We start from the raw sequence: 22977 nt of genomic DNA, 5'->3' as shown, positions 1-22977 counted from the left end.
GCTAGCAGGCACAAAGCCCTGGGTTCCATCCTCAGAACCACAAGGCAGATGTGGTGGTCCATGCCTATTTTCTCAGCATTCTGGAGGTACAAGCCTAAAAGATCATAAGTTCAAGGTCAGTCTTGGCTACATAGTTTGTGGCCAGTCAGCAATATGTGAGAGAGACCCTGTCTCAAAGTAATAACCATAATTTTACATTACTTACAAATTAAACAGTGTTGGCGGAAGGTACTGTTTGTCTCCCAGCTGTCCAGATTTCTGAAATAATCACCCAGAAATCTGTACTAATGTTGGAGGAGAGAGCCTTTCGCTGGTTCCCGGCTGCCTGGCTAGCTTAGCCCTGAAATAATCACACAGAAACTGTATTAATTAAATCATTAGCTATAGCTTTTTATTGGCTAGCTCTTACATTTTAATTTAACCCATCTCCATTAATCTGTGTATTGACACATGGCAGTGGCTTGCTGGCAAAGTTTTGGCATGTTTGACTCTGGCAGTGGCTCCATGGCATCTCTTTGACTCCGCCCTCTTTCTCCCAACATACAGCCTAGCTTTTCCTGCCTAGTTCTGTTCTGCCCTTGCCATAGGCTCAAAGCAGGTCTTTATTCATTAACCAATAAAAACAACACATAGAAGGAACTCCCACACCATATTAATTGCAATACTGTTTGACCAATAGCTTAGGAGTATTTCTAACTAGCTCTTATATCTCAAATTAACCCATTTCAATTATTTCATATTTTACCACGAGGCTCATGGTTTACCAGTAAAGTTCCAGGGCAAGTCTGTCTCCCCTGGCGGCTACACGGCTTCTCACTGACTATACCTTCTTTCTCCCAGCATTCAGTTTAGGTTTTGCATCTAGCTCTGCTCTGTCCTGTCACAGGCCAAAGCAGCTTATTTATTCATGAACCAATAAAAGCAAATTACCGAGGGACTTCCAACATCAAAAGTGTTTGATGAGATACATTAATTTTACTTGGTTGTGGGTTTTTTTTTTTTTTTTTACAGTATGGCAACTATAAAATGTACAGTTCTGGTAACATTCTATTTCCTTCTCAGCATTTTTGCTTTATGGAGTTTGTAGTTTAATGTAATAACACTCACCTGTGAATTTTCACACCTGGTCAGCAGACTCCGTATGGCCTGGACGTTCACAAGAAGCAGACAAAACTTCAGTCTTCTGTGCTGCAGACCCACTCCATGGATCCCAACCTTTGCAGTCCCCTGGTGAGCTATTTATGTGGCTTTGAGCAGTCTGGATGAGATTACAGGGACTCTATTGTCTCTCTAGATACTGATGTTTCATTAATGTGACTGGGTCAAGAATTCTTAACCTGAAAATCAAGATAGTTCTAGGCTCAAGGTACCTATAGAATTTCATGCAGTTTGTCTTACACATTGGTATATGGACCCATCACTTCTATTTTCCTGATACTACAGCTGTGGTCCTCAGAGTGGCACCACTTGGTAACTTGTTAATGATGCCTGTGCTGAAGTAGGACCTTGTAGTGCACTAATCCAAGGCCTCCTGACATCAGGTCTGTGCACCTCTAAACTGGAGACTACAGACAAAGACACGGGTAGAACTGTTTACTGTGCCCCCTCTCTTAGTGAGGGGCATAGCAGCTCTGGATTGGGAGAACAATGTGTGGGTGGGGTGAAGATGCCAGCTGAGGTAGGGAAATGACAAATATGACTCAGGGGATGCTGAGCTTGCTGACAAATGTCAAAAGGGCATTAAGTTTCTCTACCAGAGTTTGGCACAGCAGATGGGTTAAAAAATGAACTTTGCAATCAAACCAACCTGAGCTTGACACCAAGCTCTGTGGCTCACCAGTTAAACACATCTAGGTACATTAGTAAATCACTTTGAATTGACCTGTCTATGCTGCCTGATCTTGAGTGGCCAGACCAGGGATACTGGTTGCTAGACTAATTAAAAAGCTTTCTTCTAATGTGTTAGGATACAGGTACTTCCATGCTGTGTCTATTGCAGGTTTTTGTTTCAGCACTGGAAAGGAGCAAGTTGCTTATCTGTCTCCTAGCACACATCACCCCCTCAACTCTGGCCTGGCTGGCTGCAGTGAGACTATAATTTAGTCTGCACTCTCATGGGCTCACACCTGTTAATGTATTTCTTAGTTGAAAATCTTTCTGAGCACAGTTCTTATGCTTAAGGTCTAGAATTAGGCATCTGAAGTTGTGTGTTTTTAGGACAGGTAAGCTTTTTGCTTAGAGACAGAGACAAAAATGAAGTGACTAGAATGTTCTGTGATGACTGTTGAAAGCTTCAGAATCCTACAGTAAGCTCAAACCTAAATCATCCCACCTGTGATTCTACTACAGGATGTCAGTGATAAGACCACACAGAAAACTACATGCAGACAGGTTAACATTGGTGTGAAAGCCCCAGGCTGGTAAAATGGTACCCACCTGCCATCCCAAGTGAGAACAGGGTGACCCTGACTGCTCAGCATTCTCCAGAGCTGGCATGAGTACATGACCTCATCCTTTTTCTGAGAAATGACCCAAGGTAAATATTGAGGTGAAGAGCTGAACAGGATCCATTTAATCTTCTTCCTTTACATTCATGTGTATGAATGTATTACCTTCAGAGTATGTGCATCATGTGTATGCCTGGTGCCCACAGAGATCTGAAGAGAGCACTGGGTTCCCTAGAACTGGAGCTACAGATGCTTGTGAGCTGCCATGTGGGAATCACACTCTGGTCTTCTTCAAGAGCAGCCGGTACTCTTAAGTGCTGAGCCATTGCTCCAGTTGCCCACACTGGTTTAATAGTCCCTACAAGCAGCCCATGGCTCTTGACCGACCTGTAGGTGTAGCTGTTTATGTCTGCCACAGAACACTGAACTAAAGCAGCTTATGGACAAGAATTGTTGTATTTTTAAATACATTTATTAACCAATGTTAACACAGTAAATGAAATCTATATATTGCTAGTCAGAGCAGCTTACAAAATGCCAGAATGCATCATAGAACTGGACAGCCACGATGGATACTTACAATGTGCAGAGTGGCTTAACTCAACACCTTGATATAGCTTTATGATTGCAGAAAATTTTAATGATTCCTAAAACAATCAATTGTAATTTTATCTAAAACTTTTACAAAACCAGGCCACAATCTTTTTTTAATTTTGTTTTTTTTTTTTTTAAACACACAGTTTCACGCTGTAGTAACTTGGAAATGTGCAGCCGCGTCGACAGAGACAAGAAGCCAAAGTAACAGGAACCTCACTTTCATGCAGCTATCAGGTAAATAGTACATACTCTGGAATGATTTTACACCAAAAATATTCCCACAATAACTTGCTCTCACAGGGGTGGATCGAAGTTTCAAAACCTGAAAACAAAGACTGTCAAGTGTCCTTGGTTAGGGCAGTGCAGCAGTAATGATGGTTACGCGGCAGCAAGGAGGGAGCAGTGGTGCCAAGTTACTGCAGTTACTGCGTAACCTGGTGGAGTTGATGGGATACTGGTGGTTTATACAAAAGAGCGTGCTCCGTTGGGCAGTAGTTTGTCAATTAACTTGTGTTACCACCATCTGCAATAGCATCAGCGCTGGCTGGAGGAGGCTCACAGAAGACTCCTTAGCCTTCATCTTTAGAGTGACCCTGATGGACCGGAGAAAACTTTTTAAAAGGCTTTTCTCCTGACTCTTTCACTTCTGTTGTGAGTAATTGCTTTAATAAATATCAAAGGTCTAAATAAATATTTACAAATTATTTCTCTAACCTCAAAAAATAACTAAAGGATAAAGTAGGAATTTGGCTTGGTCTATGATCGGTCTTGGAGGAAAAACAACAAATTGTGAGATAGTTTTAAAGAAATTTAATTTTCCTGGTTGTCTTTTATATATCTATGTATATATAAAAAATGTTATTCAACTATCGATCCATTCCTACTGGTAATGTTTCTTAACCAGACATCCCGCAAAATACAGACTTTGTACAAATCACGGCATCTTTAATACAAGAAAAGTAACATGCACTAGTCACTGTGTGCAGTGACGGAGCTCGTTAGTAGCAATGACCCTCCCTACAAACAACAGCTTCTGTCACACGTAAGTGCTTTCTCTCTCTGAGTACTAACTCACACTCGAGGAGACACAGGGAGTAAGGTTAGGGTGGCCCTGGGGAGGGAGGGGGTTCAGTGAAGAAACTCCATGCCTCAGCTGTATTCCACGTTCTGAGTACAGGTAGTTTTTGGTTTTTGATTTTTGTTTTTGCTGCTGATTTTGTTACAAGCACTCATGTCAGGACAAAGATGAAATGTGCAAACTTTAAAATTTAAATATTCATTTTTCTCTAAGATCCAGCTCAGTAAAAGATTACCCCAGTTTTCCCTGCAATTTTAAACTACAAGATCAAAGCTAATAATTTGTTATAAAAGTTATATATTGAAAAGAAATAATGAAAACACAATTGGGAAATATTTAAGAAAAAATATGCAGGGCTAGCCCTGCTGTGTCAACCCTGTTCCCTATATTCAATCGCATGCCGCCAGCACGGCCACAGGCAATGCCTGTGAACAGTGAGCAAGCTGCACAAAACCAGCTCAGCAAGGTCACGTGTGGCCACGTCATGGCCAGGTAGTCTGTTTTCTTCTGAAGCGTCTGCCGCTCTTACATTCAGCTCTGTTCTGTCTTTGTTAGACTCACTCGTATTCACCTGTTGTTGTTGTTTTAAGATCTGTTGTTTAAAGGTTAAAATCTCTGTAAAACCTAAAAATGTTTTAAAATTTGCTGAAAATGCAACAAATCTTCAATTAGAATTTATTTAGAGTAATACCCTCCATTGATGTTACTTCAGCCCCCGAAAAATGCCGGAGGAGCATTAACAAAAGATTTAAACTACTGTGCAAAATTTCACCACGAAAAGTGTTTAAAGGCTGGTGCAAAATGGGAAGCAAATTCTAAACAATTTTGGCTTCTTGGAAACAAAAACCGCTGCGTGTGAGGGTGGTGGACGGGCTCATCTCTTCCGGCGGCAGGTGCGCTTGTGCTCTGCGTGCCAGTGCTCCTGTTGGCACTTGATGGAGCAGTAGGATGTATTCCAGCAGCAGTGGTACATGGCCTCCTCCTCACAGTTGTAGCACTGCAGGGCAGGAGGCACACATGAGACCAGGGCCAACAGCTCAGGGCCTGCTAAGTTTCTAAAGCTGTGCCTACAAAGCTCTCTGGCTCAGGCTTGCCCACAGGTACATGATGTGCATTGGCGTGTCTTATGTGGAAGGACAGGAACCCACAGTGAGGGCTCAGGCATCTTCCCCGCACTGCACCCACCTATCTCTATAGGCTTGCTCAAGTCCACTAACTCCAGCATCAACTGCCCCCCCCCCCCAAAGCTGCTCTTCCCTCACATTCTTGACCTGCTCTGACTCCCTAAGGGCATTTGTAGTTCTGGTCTCCCACCCGTCACGTCACATCCTTCCAGTGCATATCTATGAAGGAAGCTCTTTCTTTGCTCTGCCTTTCAGGGAAAAGTCACTCTTGCTACTAAAAGTTTCCACAAAGGCCAGCTGGGTCTCATAGTGCCTAGTGTTGAAGCTAGACCGTTAGACATGGAAGAAGGAGGGAATGTTCATGCTTGAATCTTAAGTAGGGCTGGTGAGCTAGCAGCTGCACCGCTGTAGATGCCTGCCAAGAGGATGAGCAGGAAAAAGCACGCTGAGCTTATAACCCACAAGACTATAAGAGTGGTATTCTGCACATGGACTGACAAGACACACTGAGGGTCCAGAACACTCGCCTATGAGTGCAGAGGCAGGTGGATCTCTGTGAGTTCGAGACCAGCCTGGTCTACAGAGCTAGTTCCAGGACAGGCTCCAAAGCTACAGAGAAACCTGTCTTGAAAAAACCAAAAAGCAAACAAATTAAAAATTCAACCTTCCAGTTTTCTTCTTGACTGTGTATTTGCTTTTACTTTCTGTTGAAATTAATATTTTGAGTTTTGTGATTTTGCTACATCAACAGTGGCAACTGCTGCCGCACTGCTGCCGAGAAGGTGAAGAGAATCATGTCTTCAGTGACCTGGTGTCCTGTGTAAGACACAGCTACCAATGTGCTGTCTGGGCCTGCTGCAGCCTGCTGGAGCCCACCTTAACCCTGCCTATGTCTACCTGTCTCCTCAGCCAGTTCTTCCCACCGAGCTTCTGTGTATGTGCCAGGATGCCCTTGTCGTTCTCGCTAAGTCTTTATAACAATTTTACATATATTTACAGAAACTTCATAATAGAAGCTAGGTAAAAGGAAAAATTATCATGAAATGCTATATAGAATATTATTTAAATTGAAACTAAATTAGGAGCATGAGGGAGAATTGTTCCCACTAGGTAGTTCCCTCAGAGCTCTGGGGATCTATGTGCAGGAGCCTCTATCCCAAGGGGAGGGAAGGTTTAGAATCAGGACTCAATGACACTTCCAGTCAAGCTGAAGGAAGGCGATCGCCCAGCAGTGACATGCTCTTACTGTAAGCATAAGGAAGCAATTTCTGTAAACTACTGTAATGTGAAATGTCTAGAATAGGGACATCGCTTGTTGGGATACACGTGCAGTTTTTCAGTTTGAAGACCATTAGACATCTCCAGATTAAAGTCGTCTCCACTGCTCGAAAAGCTGCAGATGACTGTATTGTGTACAACAACGTCAGCTCTGCTCAGGAGGGGTTCGAGGACATCCCCTGAATGCTCTGGAGTCACAACTACTCTTCAGGGCCCCGTCTGTGTGCACTGCACTTCTCGGTTGGAGCTGACCTCACCACAGCCGACCGCCTTCCCAGCCGCGCTGGGGACAGTTACTACTCACCCACTGCTTCTTCTTGGTCTGAGAAATGAGCTGCTTGTGCTGTGTTGCTAGCTTCTTGATCTCCTCTACAAATTCTTCCTTACACTTTTCCTTCACCTGCTTACACTTTCTGTCCATCTCACCCTGCACGTTGGCTACAGCTTTATTTACCGCTTGTCTTTTTTCTTCTTCCATTTCAGAACGCAGCTGAAATGAAGACAGCAATAGACAGGACACACAGGTAAGCAAAGCCTCACTGCTGAGCTCAGGCTCTGTCCCCACTACTTCAGTACACACAAAAGATGTTAGCAAGAAAGCATTACTAATACTGGCTCAGCCGCTCCTGCGAGAAGCTGTTCCACTCTCCTCTGCCCCCCAGCAGTGCACAGCCCCACCTTTTCCAGCGCCTCTCGGACCACTCTTTCTGTTTCACGCTTGTGGTCTGACTTCATCCTGTCTTTAAAGTCATTAAAAATTTTGGTGTATTTGTCGTGGCACATGCTCTGACAGACGCCATCACTAGTCGTCTGGGTGCTTCGATGCAGCATTCTTGGAGAAGAGGCACTTAACTTCTTGGTCTGGGTTGACACTGACACCTTCTCAATTGGCTGAGGCATGGTGGGGATTTCCTGGCTGGAACTTACTGCTTCCGTTTCTGGCTCTGGTTCCTAAAGTGTTTAGAAGCAAAACAGGACATTGTAACTCACCCAAACTCAGTTAAGAGAAAAATTCAGTGTTTGTGTGTGCACATGTGCATGTGTGTGCATACACACATACCATACACACACACACATACAAATGCTGTTAACAAGCAAGTAAGGCTGGTGTCTTGTTATATTTTTTCACAATTAAATACATCTTCCCCAAACACAACCAGTAAATAGAAAGTTAAACAATTAATAGTGTAAGAAGATTCTAAAAAGAATTTCATTATAATTTCACTATATATTAACACAATGGATCTTACTTTTAAAATAAAGTTTTTGGTTTACAAAATTTAAAATCATTATCAACTATCAATAGATTTGCTAGAGTCCTAAATCACACCTCACTGAATGTGTCTGGCATGTACCCAGATTTACAATTTTAAAACATGCTCAGATCATACAAAAAGAAAGCTTGACCATTGTCTCCTTGTTTTCAAGTGCTGGCATGACTGGTTCATCAGATAACTGCTCTGTTGTACATACTGCCATGAAAAACACCAGGTTCTCAGGAAACGCAGCAGCACCCTGCTCGCTCCCCGGCCTCTGCTCCACGGCTGCTTACTGGGAATGGAGACTGTGCACTCGTGTGCTGGTCGAGCAGCAGTCCACAACGACACGAGTCGGGAGACTGGGCCTTAACTTGACGGACATTACTTGACTGTCTTGACCGTACTTTCAGACTCTGTCCTCTCTCGATTGCCACCTGGACACTGTGAGGTGGGCAACTTACTTCCTTTTTGGGCTCCACACTCTGATTACGTCGTCCTTTCTTTGCTCTTGGTTCTTGAGTGACCTTCAGCTGTGGGCATCATAAAAGTAATATCTCATTATTTGGCACCCTAGGAAATACCTCTGTGCTGAGAATACTTGTAGTGGACCCACAGGTAGAAGGGAGTCCTTCCATCCACTCAGCAGCCACTTGCTTCGTTATTGCTGTGGGTTGGTGATGGAAGAGCCTGTGGACCTGCAGAGCCGAGCAGCGCACTTACTCTCCTCCCACCGGCTGGGTCAGGCTCCAAGTCGCTTCTACCCACTCACATCTTTGCACTGGGGTGCTTACTTGTGCAGAGCACTTTACAGATGTTTGTATGAAAGGGAAAGAAGATGTCAAAACCTGTTTACGACAGTGAGGCATGTATACGGAGGTTTCTGCATTGAAAATGCAGAATAATCAGGACCTTCTTACCAAGACATCACTCACCTGTTCGTTACTGGTGGACGAGATACTGGACTCTGCCTCTTCCTCACCTCGGTCCTCATTCTTGGACTTCCAGAACCTGCCTTCACGGAGGAACCGCTGATGTAGTTCTAGCTCATCACAGGCCTTTTTCCAGCCCATACTGCGCTTCACATGCAATCGGTGAACATTGACCGTGATATCCTGAATGTTTTCAGAAGGAATCCAGGCCCTACGGAAAGGATTGGGAGATGGAGTGAGAAACAGCGACAGTGGTGGAAAGGGTTCAGAGCGTGGTGTGGACTCTGCCTAAAGTGAAGAGTATCTGCAACAACTTGACAAAGGCTGACACTCAGGCTTAACAAACTCTTAGCCAACAGACAGGAGGTGAGCAGTCAGTTCCCAGGACACGGTGACTTGCTCACTGTCTTTAGTCACCTCAGCTCACCATTGTTCATAGAGACATTCATCAGTCTTTTTAAAAATATATCTACTGTTTTGGATGATGTAAGCTAGCAGGACCAATCCAGTTGCATGCTGATCAGCATTATGGAACCATTTCAAAATGCACATACTTTTTCTTTATATATGTGTGTGTATCTATTTACAAAGAGGATATTAACTAAGTATTAACTAAATTACATTTGTGCTATGCCCCTGTGCTTTAGACAAACCAAATTAACACATGAAGCTGGGTCTTTAAATCTTTAGCATAATGCAAGCCCTCAGAAGTGTCTCTGAGTTACAACATGTACCAGAGATTTGAAAGTAATGAACAAGAGTGTGTGTGTGTGTGTGCCAGTACATGAGTGCATACACATACACTGACTGGTACCTGAAAGCATGTGATTTATGTTCCTGATACATAGTGTCTCTGCATTTGTGACAAGGGTAAAGGTGATGTAGAACATGGAAGTCATGTACTCCTGTTGCACAGGGACAGTCAGCAAAAATGTAAAAGTTTGCTGCTTCAGTGAAGATCCTGTGGCAAGGTGTGCAGAAAGAGTAGGCTGATCTCCTACCAGAATAGATGCCCCTTCCCTTACATTCTTAACAGAATTTAAAACATTTCCATGCATAGGTGTCAGTTTAAATTAACACTGAGTACTCTGAGCTAATAAAAAAACAAGAAGTAAAGACATTCTACAATTAAGGCTAGTTTAATAAAGTAAAGATGGATGAACTGATTCTGTGACTTACTACTTATCCAATGTCTTTTTTGCTGGTTCCATCAAAAGGTCTGGCTGCCTTAAAGAAGCTGAGTGGTCCAAAACAACTGACCATCTTGCAGATCCTAGACAGACCTACTGCTGCAGATCTATATGCAGGCAACAGCTGGCCTCTCCTGCATGCTAAGTCAGCCTCAGTCTAAGTGGAATGAGTCCAAAATTATTTGCATAATTTTTCTGCCTCCTATGTGTAATACAATATACTATCAAAAACACATTTCTCAAAACTAACAACTAGTACCACCTCATGAGCCATAGTTTAGTGCTTAATTCATGATTACAATCTGTTTATTTTCAATACATAAAATACTCTAATAAAATAGAATTTTTACTGTGTCCCCTAAGCAATCATTCATGTCATATTCTATCCAGATCAATAATTCTGCATTATATGATGGAATAGCAGAGAGACCTATCTATCTGGAAGTTCAAAAACATTCTCCTCCCCCATACTCCCGATATTAACTTATAATCATCACTTTGAATACTGCCAGCTAGGTGCTATGCTTATGTCTGTATCAAGCGTGCACAAGTTTCGCAAAGCTCAGAGAGCCTGGCTAGTGTATCTGGATGACAGAGTTGGTGCAGAGACTTGGACAAACACTAACCGACACTCACTTACCCTACTGGCATGTGGACAGTGCCCTCTTGTGAGAACATGAAACTAACTCGATTTGATGCGAGAAGCCTTTTATGCTAAAACTTACCCATTCACCAAAAGCTAAAATGTATTAACCTTGTACACTGTGTCATTAGTTTTTCTTAACAACAGTGTCTGCTAGGTGTGTCTATATGAAAGAGAAAACAGACATTTAAAGTACTCACAGGATATAGGACAAACTATAAACCAGGAGAGAAAAATACAGTCCTTTGCTTTGACTCTTCTCATACAACACTATGATCTAAGGATGTTCAGAGCACATGCACAGCTGACTTTATGTCAGTACTGTCATATCCTAATTTTTAATATTCAGTGTCATTGGGCCTTAACTCACACTGAGAACAGTATAATAAGTGTGCCATCCTATGGGTTGGTATCTTTCTATGAACTATATGAAGTAATTTTATAGTCAGCTTCTTCTTTTAGAATATATAGACTTTATGTATTCTACATATATAAGTTTTGAAGCCCAGGAGTAAAGATGATGCTTTGTAATTGGTCCCTCTCCTCTATACTTACTGTGCTTGTCCACATTCTTAGACTGATGCTCTAATCCCAAGTTAATTATTTTTGCCTATTAATAGGGCCACAGAGGAGACACAAATGCCACACATCTTTACAGTGTGGGATGGACGTGCCTGTCTGTGGATCCACACCCGACATGATGGGTTCAATCTCAGCACAAGTGTGTTTATACCTGAGGACCAAGTATTCCACTGTTTTCAGTAATATTGAAAAACTTGCATAAATTATTACCAGCTACAGGCATATGCTGAATTTGAAATAAACTCAGCACCCACTGTCTCTAACAGCAGTCAGTACACATGCATAAGCGCAGCTCTTGCTATTACATGAGTTTGAGAATTACCTCTGGTGGTGGTGGCCAAAGAAGCGGACATCAACTTGATTGTCTTCTTTCTGCATGACTTTGGCTGGCCAAAACCCAAAACCTTTCATTTTAGCCCAAACCAGCTCATGATTAGGTATCTGAAAATGAAATGTCATTTCTTTTAATATTGAATGACTTTTTAAATAGAGAAGCGTGGATTAAGAAAGACACAATCCATTTGGATCTTTCCTTTTAACTCTGAAACATATACAAGTGTTTTGTTTTCCTTTTGCCATCAATATAAACAATTAATAAGCTTAAGAGAAAGTAGAATTATGGACTATTTGCCAGATGAGACAGGAACTGGAGTAAAGTTGCCTCTAAAGTCAAGGGCCCTGTGCATGATAGTAGTAAACAGAGTGCCCTGACTTTGCTTCTGTACCCAGCATCACCTGGGTATTTGTTAGGAGAAAAGAGTTTGAGGCCCCACAAGTCCACCCAGTGTCAGTGTCATGGGATACCCTCAAATAGCCAGAGGCTTTTTTCCATTGCAGAGGAGATGATGGAACAACAGACATAGCAAAGCCATGGGTCTCTTGTTGAAAATGAGAAGAAAAGCAAAGACTCACTCTCCTGTCTATCAAAGGACCCCGTGTATGGTCTTACTAAGAACTCCGTTTGAAATTCGGAACTGAAAAGCAATTATTGTTATTTTCTCATGTTTCATTTGTAAGTATTTATTAAGGCCACAGGTACTATGATGTAAAGAAATACATTTCACAGGTATTATCATTTCTAAGTAAACAGGAAGTAACTGTGATCCAAACGGTACTCTATCAATGAAAATGACAAAATTCCACATACGCAAGGATAGCAGAACCAGTTGTCGGGCCGTGCGTTTGATAGATAGAAGCAGTTCTTGCAAAGCTGCAGCTCATCCAGCTGAAAAGCAAAGCAATGGTCTGAGCCACACAGCACCAATGTGGCTGCGTGGGACTGACAGGCAGCTCTCAGTCAGGTCCTGACTAACCTAGTACACTTCAGATCCGCTAGGATGACAGGTCCTGCCATGCCTGTGGAAGACATGCAAAGGTGACAGTACCCCTTCCCTTGCTGTGCCCACTGCCATCCCTCGCTTGCACACTGTTTTCTTCATCACTGTAAAGGCCACTTGCGTTATTTCCTGTTGTCAGCCTCTCTTCAGAAGATAGCTGTCTATACACTGGAGTCTATACCTACATCACCGTTACATTCCTTCTAACACACTCTCTGGTGCACTGTAGACATTCAATAAAAAACTTTAATAACTAAAAAGGAAATATCGAATTTGAAATGAAATGAAGAAATCACACTTCTTATATGAGAATTTTTACAAAATTAATATTTACAGGTGATTCATTTACTGTATGCATATGAACTTTGTTCTCTGCCTCAAGTGGGTCTAATAGAAGGCACATGTGAACCCTCAATCCAAGTTGTGACTCTCTGGCTACAGAGTGCAATTTGTTCACATCTCACATCTTGCCAACACTCACATCAGCAACAAACAGGGCTTGGAAGTTACTAGCTAAATCTGCCACCATATCCTTAGTCACCTGTTACAGAAATATTTTGTTTGTTTACTTTCCATGTATGGCAAACATGAAAATTAAATTAAATTCAAAGGAGATGCCATAATTAAATGTAGCAAGGAAGGACAGAAGCCTTAACTAAATTTAGACTAAAAGAAGTTTAATTATTAGGTGTGAATGGTAAGTACCTCATGACACGTGTCTTTATATAACATCCTCGCAATGTCCGCTTGCTCACTGTCTGCTGTAATTGAAGATAAACACAACTTATCAGTACTCTGGAAACTGCCACCATCAAGTCAAGTGACCCTATTGTCATTTCAGTTTACCAAATGGAGACACATTCAGCAAAACACACATTTTATGTCATGTTCAAGGGACAAAATAAATCCTACAGGCAACTTTCAGTTTTACATTTAACACAACCACTAATTCTCTATGTAGAGAATGACCTCTTGACTTTAAGAATGAGATCTTAGTGGAAAAGTATCAGAATTAATGAAAGGCCTGGAGAAACCTCTTAGCTAAGATAAAGCAAGTGAACGTAAAGAATACATTTCACTAGAGATGTAGCTCAGAGGTAGAGTGCTTGGTTAGCATGCATGAGGCCCTGGGCTAGCCCCTCATCCTCAGCACCATTTAAAAAGAAGTGAGAGTTTTCCCCCACCACTGTCTTCACCTCTGTAAGCCACACCAGCAAGACGCCATCCGTTTAAATTCCAACATCATTACTCATGCATGAATTACAAGGAACCGTGACAGATATTCTCAACATGGAATTTAGCATTTTCAAGACTGTATACAAAAGAGAAAAAGGATTGAACCTCCATAGAAAATCACTGTGTTGTGGAGAAGCAGCTGTGCATCAGCTTTGAATTCCTCATAACTCCGGTATTTTCCCTCGTTCACTTTCTGTGGGGGTAAAAGACAGAAGGACAAATGTGTTGTGAGTGACAGGGCTTGAGAAGAGGACAGAATAGAATCTGTCAAGTTGACATCAGGACTCCCACTGATGCCACAGACAGTAGTGTGCCCACTGTGTTAACCCCCACAATGGCCTTCACAGCTGCCATACCTCATCTACAGCAGTGGTGGCAGCTGCTGCTGAGCTTTGTCAGAAAATGCTCAGATGAGAGCAGGGCCACACATGCCTGCCATCTTTCTAACAGCTGGATCAAGACCAGAAAAAGGAGCTGTTAGCCTCCACAATAGTCACCAAACCTCTAAGACAGTGGCTCCCAACCTTTCTAATGCTATGACCTTTTTATACAGTTCCTTATGATGTTTTGACCCTCAACCATAAAATTACTTTATGGCTACTTCTTAACTGTAATTTTGCTACTGTTAAGAATTGTAATGTAAATATCTGATCCACAACCCACAGGCTGAGGACACTGCTCTAAGTAAGGCACAGGCACTAGTTTGCAGTGGAGCTTTGAGAGTTTCTCTACAGACAAAGCAACACACAGCTTTCTCTACATTGATGAGACACAAAAAAAGACTCCTTCAAAGTACATTCTGTAGCTCTGCTGTTGGTGGCCAAAGAGGGTAACAGAATAATTTTCAGAGCGTTTTTCTCCCTTGCAGGAAGCTCAAACTTTTTCAAGTAGTGTGTATATAGCTAAGCTATCTGGGAATAGCAGGAGAGCACTTCTGAGTAGCAGTGATTTTGGCAGAAAAATGGTTAGCAAGGCCAAGGCCTCAAATGAATGCTCACAGCCCATGCCCCTCCCATGTACTTTATCCCTGCGCATGCAGCTTCTTTCCTGTATAGTTCTAGTTCAACTGCCATTCCTTCAATGGAAATTCCCACTTCTCCTAGGTCATACATACCCTACAGGAAATTATGTTCAAGCTTTGATGCCTGACTTCCCTCCCTGCATTCCTGCCTCTGTAAGGCTGGGGTACACCAGGCACTGAACCTGTACAAGGCCTTGCCCAGACTTAAGGATCTCCTTACAGTAGCCCCCCAAAGCGCTCCCTGTTGAGTTCTGTTCTGAACCATGACTCATATTTTGGATTTTAAACTGGTAATATCATAAAAATCTTGTCTTTCTGTTAACTCTCCTTTCAGGACTTGTGCTCATATTATTCAAGGACAAGGCATTAACCCAGCTAGCATCAGCCGATTGTACAGGGAGCTGACAGGATCTAGAAGCCTCAGGGAAGAATGATGGCAGTGGGTCAAGAGGGTTTTGGCTGGAAGGGACTAGAGGAGCCCAAGCACTGGGTGTGTGTGTGGGGGGGGGGGGTATCATTAGATCCTCATGCCTTATAATGTAGCACAAAGACAAGACCAAACCTGAGATATATGGGCAGCACAAATTGGACTTGATGGGTTTAAAAAAGGCTATGAAGTTGGGTGGGTAATCAGAAAGAGGGCTTGAATCTGTGAGGAGTTTTTGGGTAGAAGGTGGTCAAAACTCACTGTTTGCAATTCTCAAAAAGTATTAAAATATACTTATGAAATATATATAATAGAATTACTTCTTTTAGATTTAACCCTAATTTTGTTCTTTTTATGGTTTCCCAAAACACTAAATCTAGTCTACACCCTAAGTTTTACCTAAAATTCCCAAGCACACTGCTAAAATAGAAACTCATGTTAGAAATCAGTACTTTACATACAAAATGTCAAGCTGTCCCGCTTCCTGTAATCAACAAATATCAAGATTCTAGCTGTAAGTGGTTAAAAGTCGGGTCTTTTAAAATTTGCATTAGACTGTGTGACAGTTAAAGGCAAGAATGCACGACATACCGTCACACCACGGCCACCACCACTATGCATGCTACTTCCCCTCTAATTTGCTAGACACATGGAAGTGGAAATAAAAGGAGCCAAGTTACCTCTTGTATGGTAGGGACATCAACAGCTGAATGGACCAGCCTCCGGTACATCGGATGCTTACTGTCCTTTCCCTTTTTATTAAGGTCTATAGCCTAAAGGGTTGTTAAATACATAAAGGGACATGTAAAACATCAATTCCTGAAGCTCAACGTATTTTATAATCTTACAAAACGTCCATCATAATTAATGGAGAATGTATAGCTAATGTAATGTGCACTTTTCAAGGTTTGCAGAACAGCTATTTGAGAAATGCCACTTCATTTTAAATAGCAATAGCCAATGCAAACATTCATTTGATAAATTAACTTTTACATTGTGTCTTAATTGAATGTAGTCAATTCAATGCTTGTATCAAACAAAACAAAAGACAAAGTCCAGTCCAATACAAAAACATTTGTTCTAGAAAATGAATAAAACAGCAACCAAATTTGGTAGTACAGGACTATAATCCCAACACTCAGAAGGCTGAGGCAAGAGGTTCACAAATTCAAGTCCAGTCTGGACAGCAGACTGAGACCTTAAAACCAAATATGCCCTCAGAACCTGAGAACCACAGTGGGAGAGAAAGCAAGCCTGGCAAGATGTGGGGACCCAGCAGCACTCACCCTCTCCTTCATGCGGGAGACAATGAACCTCAGGTAGGTGCCCATCTCCTGCTTGTTTGAATGCTTCTTCTTAATGCTCTGGGGAAGAAAGAAGAAGCCAAACAAGTCTATCATTCATGTGTCCATATTTAAAAGGCAGAAAAGTAAAATGGACTAGAGCAAATACTTTGTTAGATAAAGTCTGTGATATTTGCAAAACATAAGTAATATTTCTCTCAGTAAGGAGGAAATTGGGAAATATGTAGTACTTGACATATTGCCTAAAAAATGAAAATTTTATCTCTTGATATTTCAAAACTTCAAAGCATTTTCTGAAAGGGGGATATAATATATGTAACAGAGAATCTCTAAGTTTACTAAAGACCAGTGGTTAAAGTCTTTTAAGAAACACTCTAAATTGATAGTACCAAACAGACAATTTCAATATATCATGTTTTGTTAAAACTTTAACCTGTACATGGAGGGTACACTAACCTATCTGCTTTTCATGCAATATGCCAGATTAGTGGAAATGGAAATTATTACTGATTAGATTATTAGATTCATCTCTCAAGAAGGCTGGATTTCACATTTCATGTCACTTCTAGACATTCGGGAAACTAGGGCAAATGTCCCTCTGTCAGAACGGAGGCACATGCCAGGCCAAAGATGCATTGTTAAATCACACTGCAGAGAGATGGAGGGGGCTAGCCCTAGTTTTAATGGCTGTCACAACTTTTCAGTCACATGATTTTCAGTTGATATCATTTCTATTAGAGACACACAGGAAGTTATTCACACAGAGAAAGTTATTTTAATAGACTAAGCATGGAGAGCAAAACATTTTCAGATTCATTACCTATGCATATTGAAATATCTAGTAAAAAGTTGACAATTTACTATCTAAAAACAATCTCAGATAATTCTTTCATTTCTTGAAATAGGGTCTCATTATATAGGCAAGGTTGGCCTGGAACTTGCTATATACTAGCCTGGCAGTGAACTCATCTGGCTGAGTGCTGGTATTATAGGCCTGTGTCATCCTTTGCTCAACATTTACCATTTAAGACCTAGCTTGCCTTCCATTTGCATTTCTCACCTGGACTCTTTGGCAAAGTGAAGGCACACTCCATGTTTCCCCTCTCAGCCCTATGGCCTGTGCCATCCATCATCTAACACAAACAGGCGGAAATTGGTTAGATACAGGGGTGAGGAGGGTGAGACAAGTGCTTTTCTCCCAGCATGCAGGAAAACAAGTCTACTCGTTAAAAAGAAGGGAACATGGAAACGCATGCTCCTATCCAGGTACCCTGTCAGGTCTGTTCTACGCACTGTGGACACATCATTAGCACTGCTGAACTTAAATGAGAAATGACCATACAGTCATGTACAATACAACAGATAGCAGACAGAAGTCTTGAAATGCTATTTGACCAGGCTACAGTCTGTAAGACGGTAACTCATTTCAAGGAAATACACAATCAACCCTTCATGTTTAAAACACATTCACTAAACACTGCACCTAGCCCTGCACCAATCAAATGCCTGTCCTCTCTGAACCTTCCTTTGAGTTCCTCAAGCCCAGTTGGATTGTCTGCAGCCACCTGGCTGGCGACAGTGGCCTTGGCTCTTTCAACTATGCTCTAAACATAAACTAATGGTATGTTTCACTTTGTTGGCTTGAACCTAAGCTCTTTTGATGCCAGTGCTGCACAAAAGAAAAGAATACAATGTCTACCTATGTGTAAAAGTCAGATGGAACTGAATATCAATACAGCTAAAATATCTCCACTAGATTCTTCTGTCTTTGAAACACTTTAGAACAGCATGGAAATCACACTGAGGTTCAGGGAACTCATTCTCCAACTCGCTCCCATCGTCACCTAGCTTAAACAGAATCTGAGTTCAGTTCTTTCTGGCTTTATCTGTATGACCAAGGCTACTGACCCATGTAGCCATACACAACATTGTCTGGGGAAAGAGTGAGTCTGGAGCTTTATTGGAATACATAGTAGTACAGACGGTGACAACTAGCTCTTACACTGTTTAAATTGGTTTTAAATACTCAGATGCTTGGAGTATTTAAGTGCAATTAGAAGTGCAGCTCTAATAAGTCTAGAAAAGTGACTATCCCAGAAGGGTGTGACAGCAAACAGCTAAGTGGCTTACTTTCAAAAATAACCTTCATACATTACACCAAGAAACTCTTATCCTTGCCTGAGAAGATCTCCTCAGGTTTAGACATTCCATTGTAGTCTATATCACATGAAAACCAGCTAGAAGCTTTAGAAATAATGTCATTATCCATTTATATGAAATTCTAGAACAAGTAAACTCTCCTGTGACAGAGGATGGGAAAGGACAAGAGCCAGCCCAGCTATGCTGAAACATGCCCCATATGGTCCTCAGATGCCACACAGGGACCTGTGTGTGCCCTTTGATCAAAAATCTTTCCTTAAAAGAAAATTGCCAATGTCTGTCTATAAGCCACTCCTGGGGTTCTGACTGAGCGGGTTGAAGGATGAGACTTAGGTGTTCACAGTCTATATGCTGTTCTCAGTGTGACCCATTGCCCAAGGACATTAAAAAAAAAAAAAAAAAACTACAGGCACAGACTGGGACAGCTGTTGAAATTTCACCTTTTGCTGCCCTACTAAATGTAAAGTGGTGAATCTTCAACAGCTCCTTTTGAAGGTTACTTCACAGTCCCCCTGAGTCTGTTTTTTCAATCCTTACCCAGTTTTGGTCTGCTGCTCATAAAAGAAAGTGTTGTCTTCTCATGGTATACATCAAAATTTGGTTGGTTATATTTTAAGCATTTGTGGGTTCATTTTAGCTACTAAAGCTGCAGCTTTAGTGTCCTTGGTCCTATGGGGCTGACCCAAAGGAATTTCACAGACAAACCAGATCAGTTTGAGGAGTTCATGGTTTTTACTTGAAACCCAGCCCTCTTTTCTGATGACAAACAAGGATTCTGTTCTAGATACTGAAGCTGCTCTCAAGCCTTTTGCTGCACACATTTAGTCCTGCTGGTTGTGAGCTCAGAGCTGTGTCTGGACCCACAGCGTGATGGAATCTCCCTCCACAAAAGAAGGGCTTCTCCATGGAAACAGAACCTCTCCCAGGTATGTATGAGAATAAAATGTGGACTGCGATGTTTATACACCTGAGGGGCTTGGAGGCTTTCTTACATTATCAAGTATATTTCAGGTTTACTATTTCATAAAAGAAATCCACAGAAGCTGTGTGTGATGGCACATGCCTTTTAACCCCAGCACTTGGGAGGTAGACACAGATCTTTGTGAGTTCAAGGCAAGCCTAATCTACAAAGAGAGTTCCAGAAGGACAGCCAGAACTATACAGAAAGACTTGTGTCTCAAAAACCAAAAGGAAAAAAAAATCCACAGGGCAAGACTTCTGGGGACCCCTGTAGGAAACAGAAAGAAATGCCTATTGAGGCGTGGACACAGTATTGCAGTGCGTGACCATCAGGCCACCCACCAATTTGAGTAGTCTGAGGAAAAGCTACTCCAACCCATGGAGGACTCACTTTTAACATAAACATGACCGTCAGAATCACTAAACAGACAGCCCTTGACCAAGTCCAAGTGCTGCTGACACACTCAACACACAACAGCCAACAGCCAAGTCAGAGTGCCACCTGTCACACCCCCACACACCTCTTTCTCTCCCTCTCTCTCTACTCCTTCACTGGTTTGAAGATTATACTTGTTCTCCTCAGGCAGGCCTTAGCGCTCCTCAAAGTGAGTAAGACTCCATTGACATGGCTCTCCCATGTCTTAAGAGGTCAATCCTGCCTAATTATCAAACACAGCACTAACACACATACAGAGGTCGAAGGGTAACTTAAGGAAGTTAGTTCTCTCCCTGCACCATGTTAAGTCCTGGGAATGGAATGCAGGTCCCGAAGCTTGACAACTGAGCCCTCTTGCCAGCCCTCTTTTTCTGTCCTAGCCAAGGCATACACTATACCTGTTCTGTTTTTAAGACAAAAGGCATCCAGACAGTGAGACCTCTGCCTGCATAGCTCCACATCCATCCCACCCCATAGCACATATTTTATACTGTGGACAAGAGGAAATTATGTACTTTTGCACCTCAGTACTACAAACACTAAGTAAGTTTTGCTTAAGATCTCACCTATCTGTCTAGGAATCAGCCTAAGAGTTACCTTTTTAGATCCTGAGCGTTAGAATAAGCTTCATGGGGCTCAGTGGTTTTACTTATTAAGAGTTCTTATCTTTGTAGAAATCAAACCTGGGTTTGATTCCAAGGACCCACCTGATGGCTCACAACCATCTATAAATTCAGTTTCAGGGTATCTGACCTCTGTGGGTTCCAGGCATGCATGTGGTGTATAGACATACATGCAGGCAAAACATCAACATGTACTAAATAAAAATAATCTAAAAAAAAACTATAATAAAGTCTAGTTAAGTGCTAACCAGACTTTGAAAGAGAAGTCACAAGAATCTAATACCTTGTTGCCCAAGACATGACACAATGCTTACCACTCATTTCCAAGCTGTTTACTCTAACACTGTTACATTTACCACGGAAATGCAATATATAAATCATGCAATGTCTTTTCTTACCAGGGTGGGCTTAGGTAGCTTCTATAGTGATTAGATAACTATATGCAGGATTTTACAGTTTTTGTGTTGGACTTAATCTGAACAGCTTCTTCCTTTTTCAGAGTTCCTATTGCTTCTTTTGTACTGCTAAGCCCATACCAAGCAACCAGGTCACCTGATGACAGTATATGGTTAAGGCAGCACCATGTTAAAAGTAATTTCCTACTTGTTTTAATTAAATTTATAGGATGCAGGTGTCTTTAAAAACAAAAATATGATCAATGTTCATTATTTTCAGTATTATGATTATTTACCATTAAAAAATTTACTTAAAAGTCACATCTCCATTCTACATTTATTAATATGGAGCTTGAAAGCAAAGGTATTTAATTACTTTGGGGTGAAGATATTAATAAACTGCCCATATTCATAAAAGTGAACTGACCAAAGAACAAGAGTGGCTATTTCAAAGCAGATACACAAAAAGGTATTTGTTCATAAACCACTTTCATTTATCATTTGGTCTCATTTCACTGTGAGTATTAATTGCATATGATTCTTCTTCAGGAATCAGGAAACACTATACTATCCGTGTCCCCAACACATGCAAGAGGTACAGATGCAACTCGCAGCTCTTCCTGTGAGACAGTTTTCACGTGCTTCAACACTGCCGGCCTTGTGGCTTACTCGCACACCAGGATCCCCAATACTCCTCCACATTAAAACACTCTGGGGCCAGTTTTAATAGTGAACAAGCTATGTCCCTTTGGGCCTTCCATCTGCCTGATGGGCACGGTGCAACCCATATGGGACAGAAAAAGAAAGAGGGGGTTAATACAGGTGTTAAAAGTTAATATTAAAAGGCTGGTGCCTGAGGAAGCCAAAGACACCAGGTGCCCTGGAGCTGGAATTGCAAGTGGCTATGATCTACCTGGGTGAGTACTGGGAACTGAACATGGTCTTCTGAAAGAACAGTATGCTCTGAAGCACTGAGCCATATCTCTAGCCCATTAATAGGATCACTTCTAAAGTTTTGTGGTTGTTTGGTAAAATCCGTCCCTTCTGTGCATGTTTAGAAGAAGCTGTGGTTGCAGGGAGACTTTAAAAGCCATTCCCATAGACTGGAGGCCTTGGAAGGAGCTTTCTCAGATCTCAGTGAGGCCAAGGGTAAGGGAGTCACATGCTACAAACTCAAGAGAACTTTATAACCCAAACCCAAGACATGAAATAATAATATTCTCCAATATTCAACTTTTTGTTTTGTTATCTGTATTTCCTATGATTCCATAATTTACTACTGAGCTACATTCATTTATCATGCAATTCATACACAAGCATAAATTTTTCACAGAAAAAAATGCCATGCAAATATCTGGGAAGGAATGACTATTTTCCAGGTTTTTTAAAGGATATACTGTAACAATCTTATCTTTCATTCCTTAAATGGATCCTTTCATTCAAAAGTGTTATGTGATATACGTGGTGTCTGATGTGCCTGGTGTGTTGTGTGGTGTGGTGTGTGTGTGTAGTAGTAGTAGTAGTTTGTATATCAGTAGTAAGTGTGTGCATGAGCACTACATGAGATGTAAAGAGATGCAGAGTTGAGTCAGATGATGTGATGAAATCAAGTGGCATTGATATTATTCCTTGTGGGCAAAATCTCAGAGAAGTATTCCACCTGAGGCCCGGATACAGAGAGAACAAGGAGCTTACTATGACTTCTAATTACTCTCTTCCTGATATTTATTGACTATGCAAACATGGAACACACTTGCTATCCTAACTGCTGCCAATGGCATGTTATAGTTCACAGATGAAAACTGTGTGTATGAATTTAAACTGTGGCACTAACATGAATCTACAACTCCTCCAAGTAAAAAAAAAAAAAAAAAAAAAAAAAAAAAAAAAAAAAAAAAAAAAAAAAAAAAACAAAAAAAAAAAAAAAAAAAAAAAAAAAAAAAAAAAAAAA

General features: G+C 41.5%; 1 protein-coding gene across 10 annotated transcripts in view; it reads right to left on the bottom strand.

Moving 5' to 3' along the window:
* Positions 1–3158: 3158 nt before the first annotated feature.
* Positions 3159–22977, bottom strand: part of Zmynd11 (zinc finger MYND-type containing 11) — an 85773-nt gene continuing 65954 nt past the window's right edge. For 5 of the 10 annotated variants that reach the window (XM_050142300.1, XM_050142302.1, XM_050142299.1 and 2 more), the window contains 11 exons: positions 16435–16512; positions 15829–15921; positions 13806–13893; positions 13170–13225; positions 12275–12352; positions 11450–11568; positions 8716–8923; positions 8077–8313; positions 7203–7475; positions 6829–7014; positions 3159–5119 (listed from right to left, as the gene is read on the bottom strand). In XM_050142300.1, coding sequence (XP_049998257.1) covers positions 4997–5119; positions 6829–7014; positions 7203–7475; positions 8077–8313; positions 8716–8923; positions 11450–11568; positions 12275–12352; positions 13170–13225; positions 13806–13893; positions 15829–15921; positions 16435–16512 — 1539 coding nt within the window. In that variant the 3' untranslated portion in view covers positions 3159–4996. The remainder of the gene's footprint in view (positions 5120–6828; positions 7015–7202; positions 7476–8076; positions 8314–8715; positions 8924–11449; positions 11569–12274; positions 12353–13169; positions 13226–13805; positions 13894–15828; positions 15922–16434; positions 16513–22977) is intronic. The other 5 variants (XM_050142305.1, XM_050142307.1, XM_050142306.1 and 2 more) reach the window with 3 other exon arrangements.

The sequence above is a fragment of the Alexandromys fortis genome, unplaced genomic scaffold (genome assembly GCF_014885135.2).
Source record: "Alexandromys fortis isolate MF-2015 unplaced genomic scaffold, M_Fortis_MF-2015_v1.1 scaffold_5, whole genome shotgun sequence".
Taxonomy (NCBI): Eukaryota; Metazoa; Chordata; class Mammalia; order Rodentia; family Cricetidae; genus Alexandromys; species Alexandromys fortis.
This window is presented reverse-complemented; position numbering and strand designations above follow the sequence as displayed.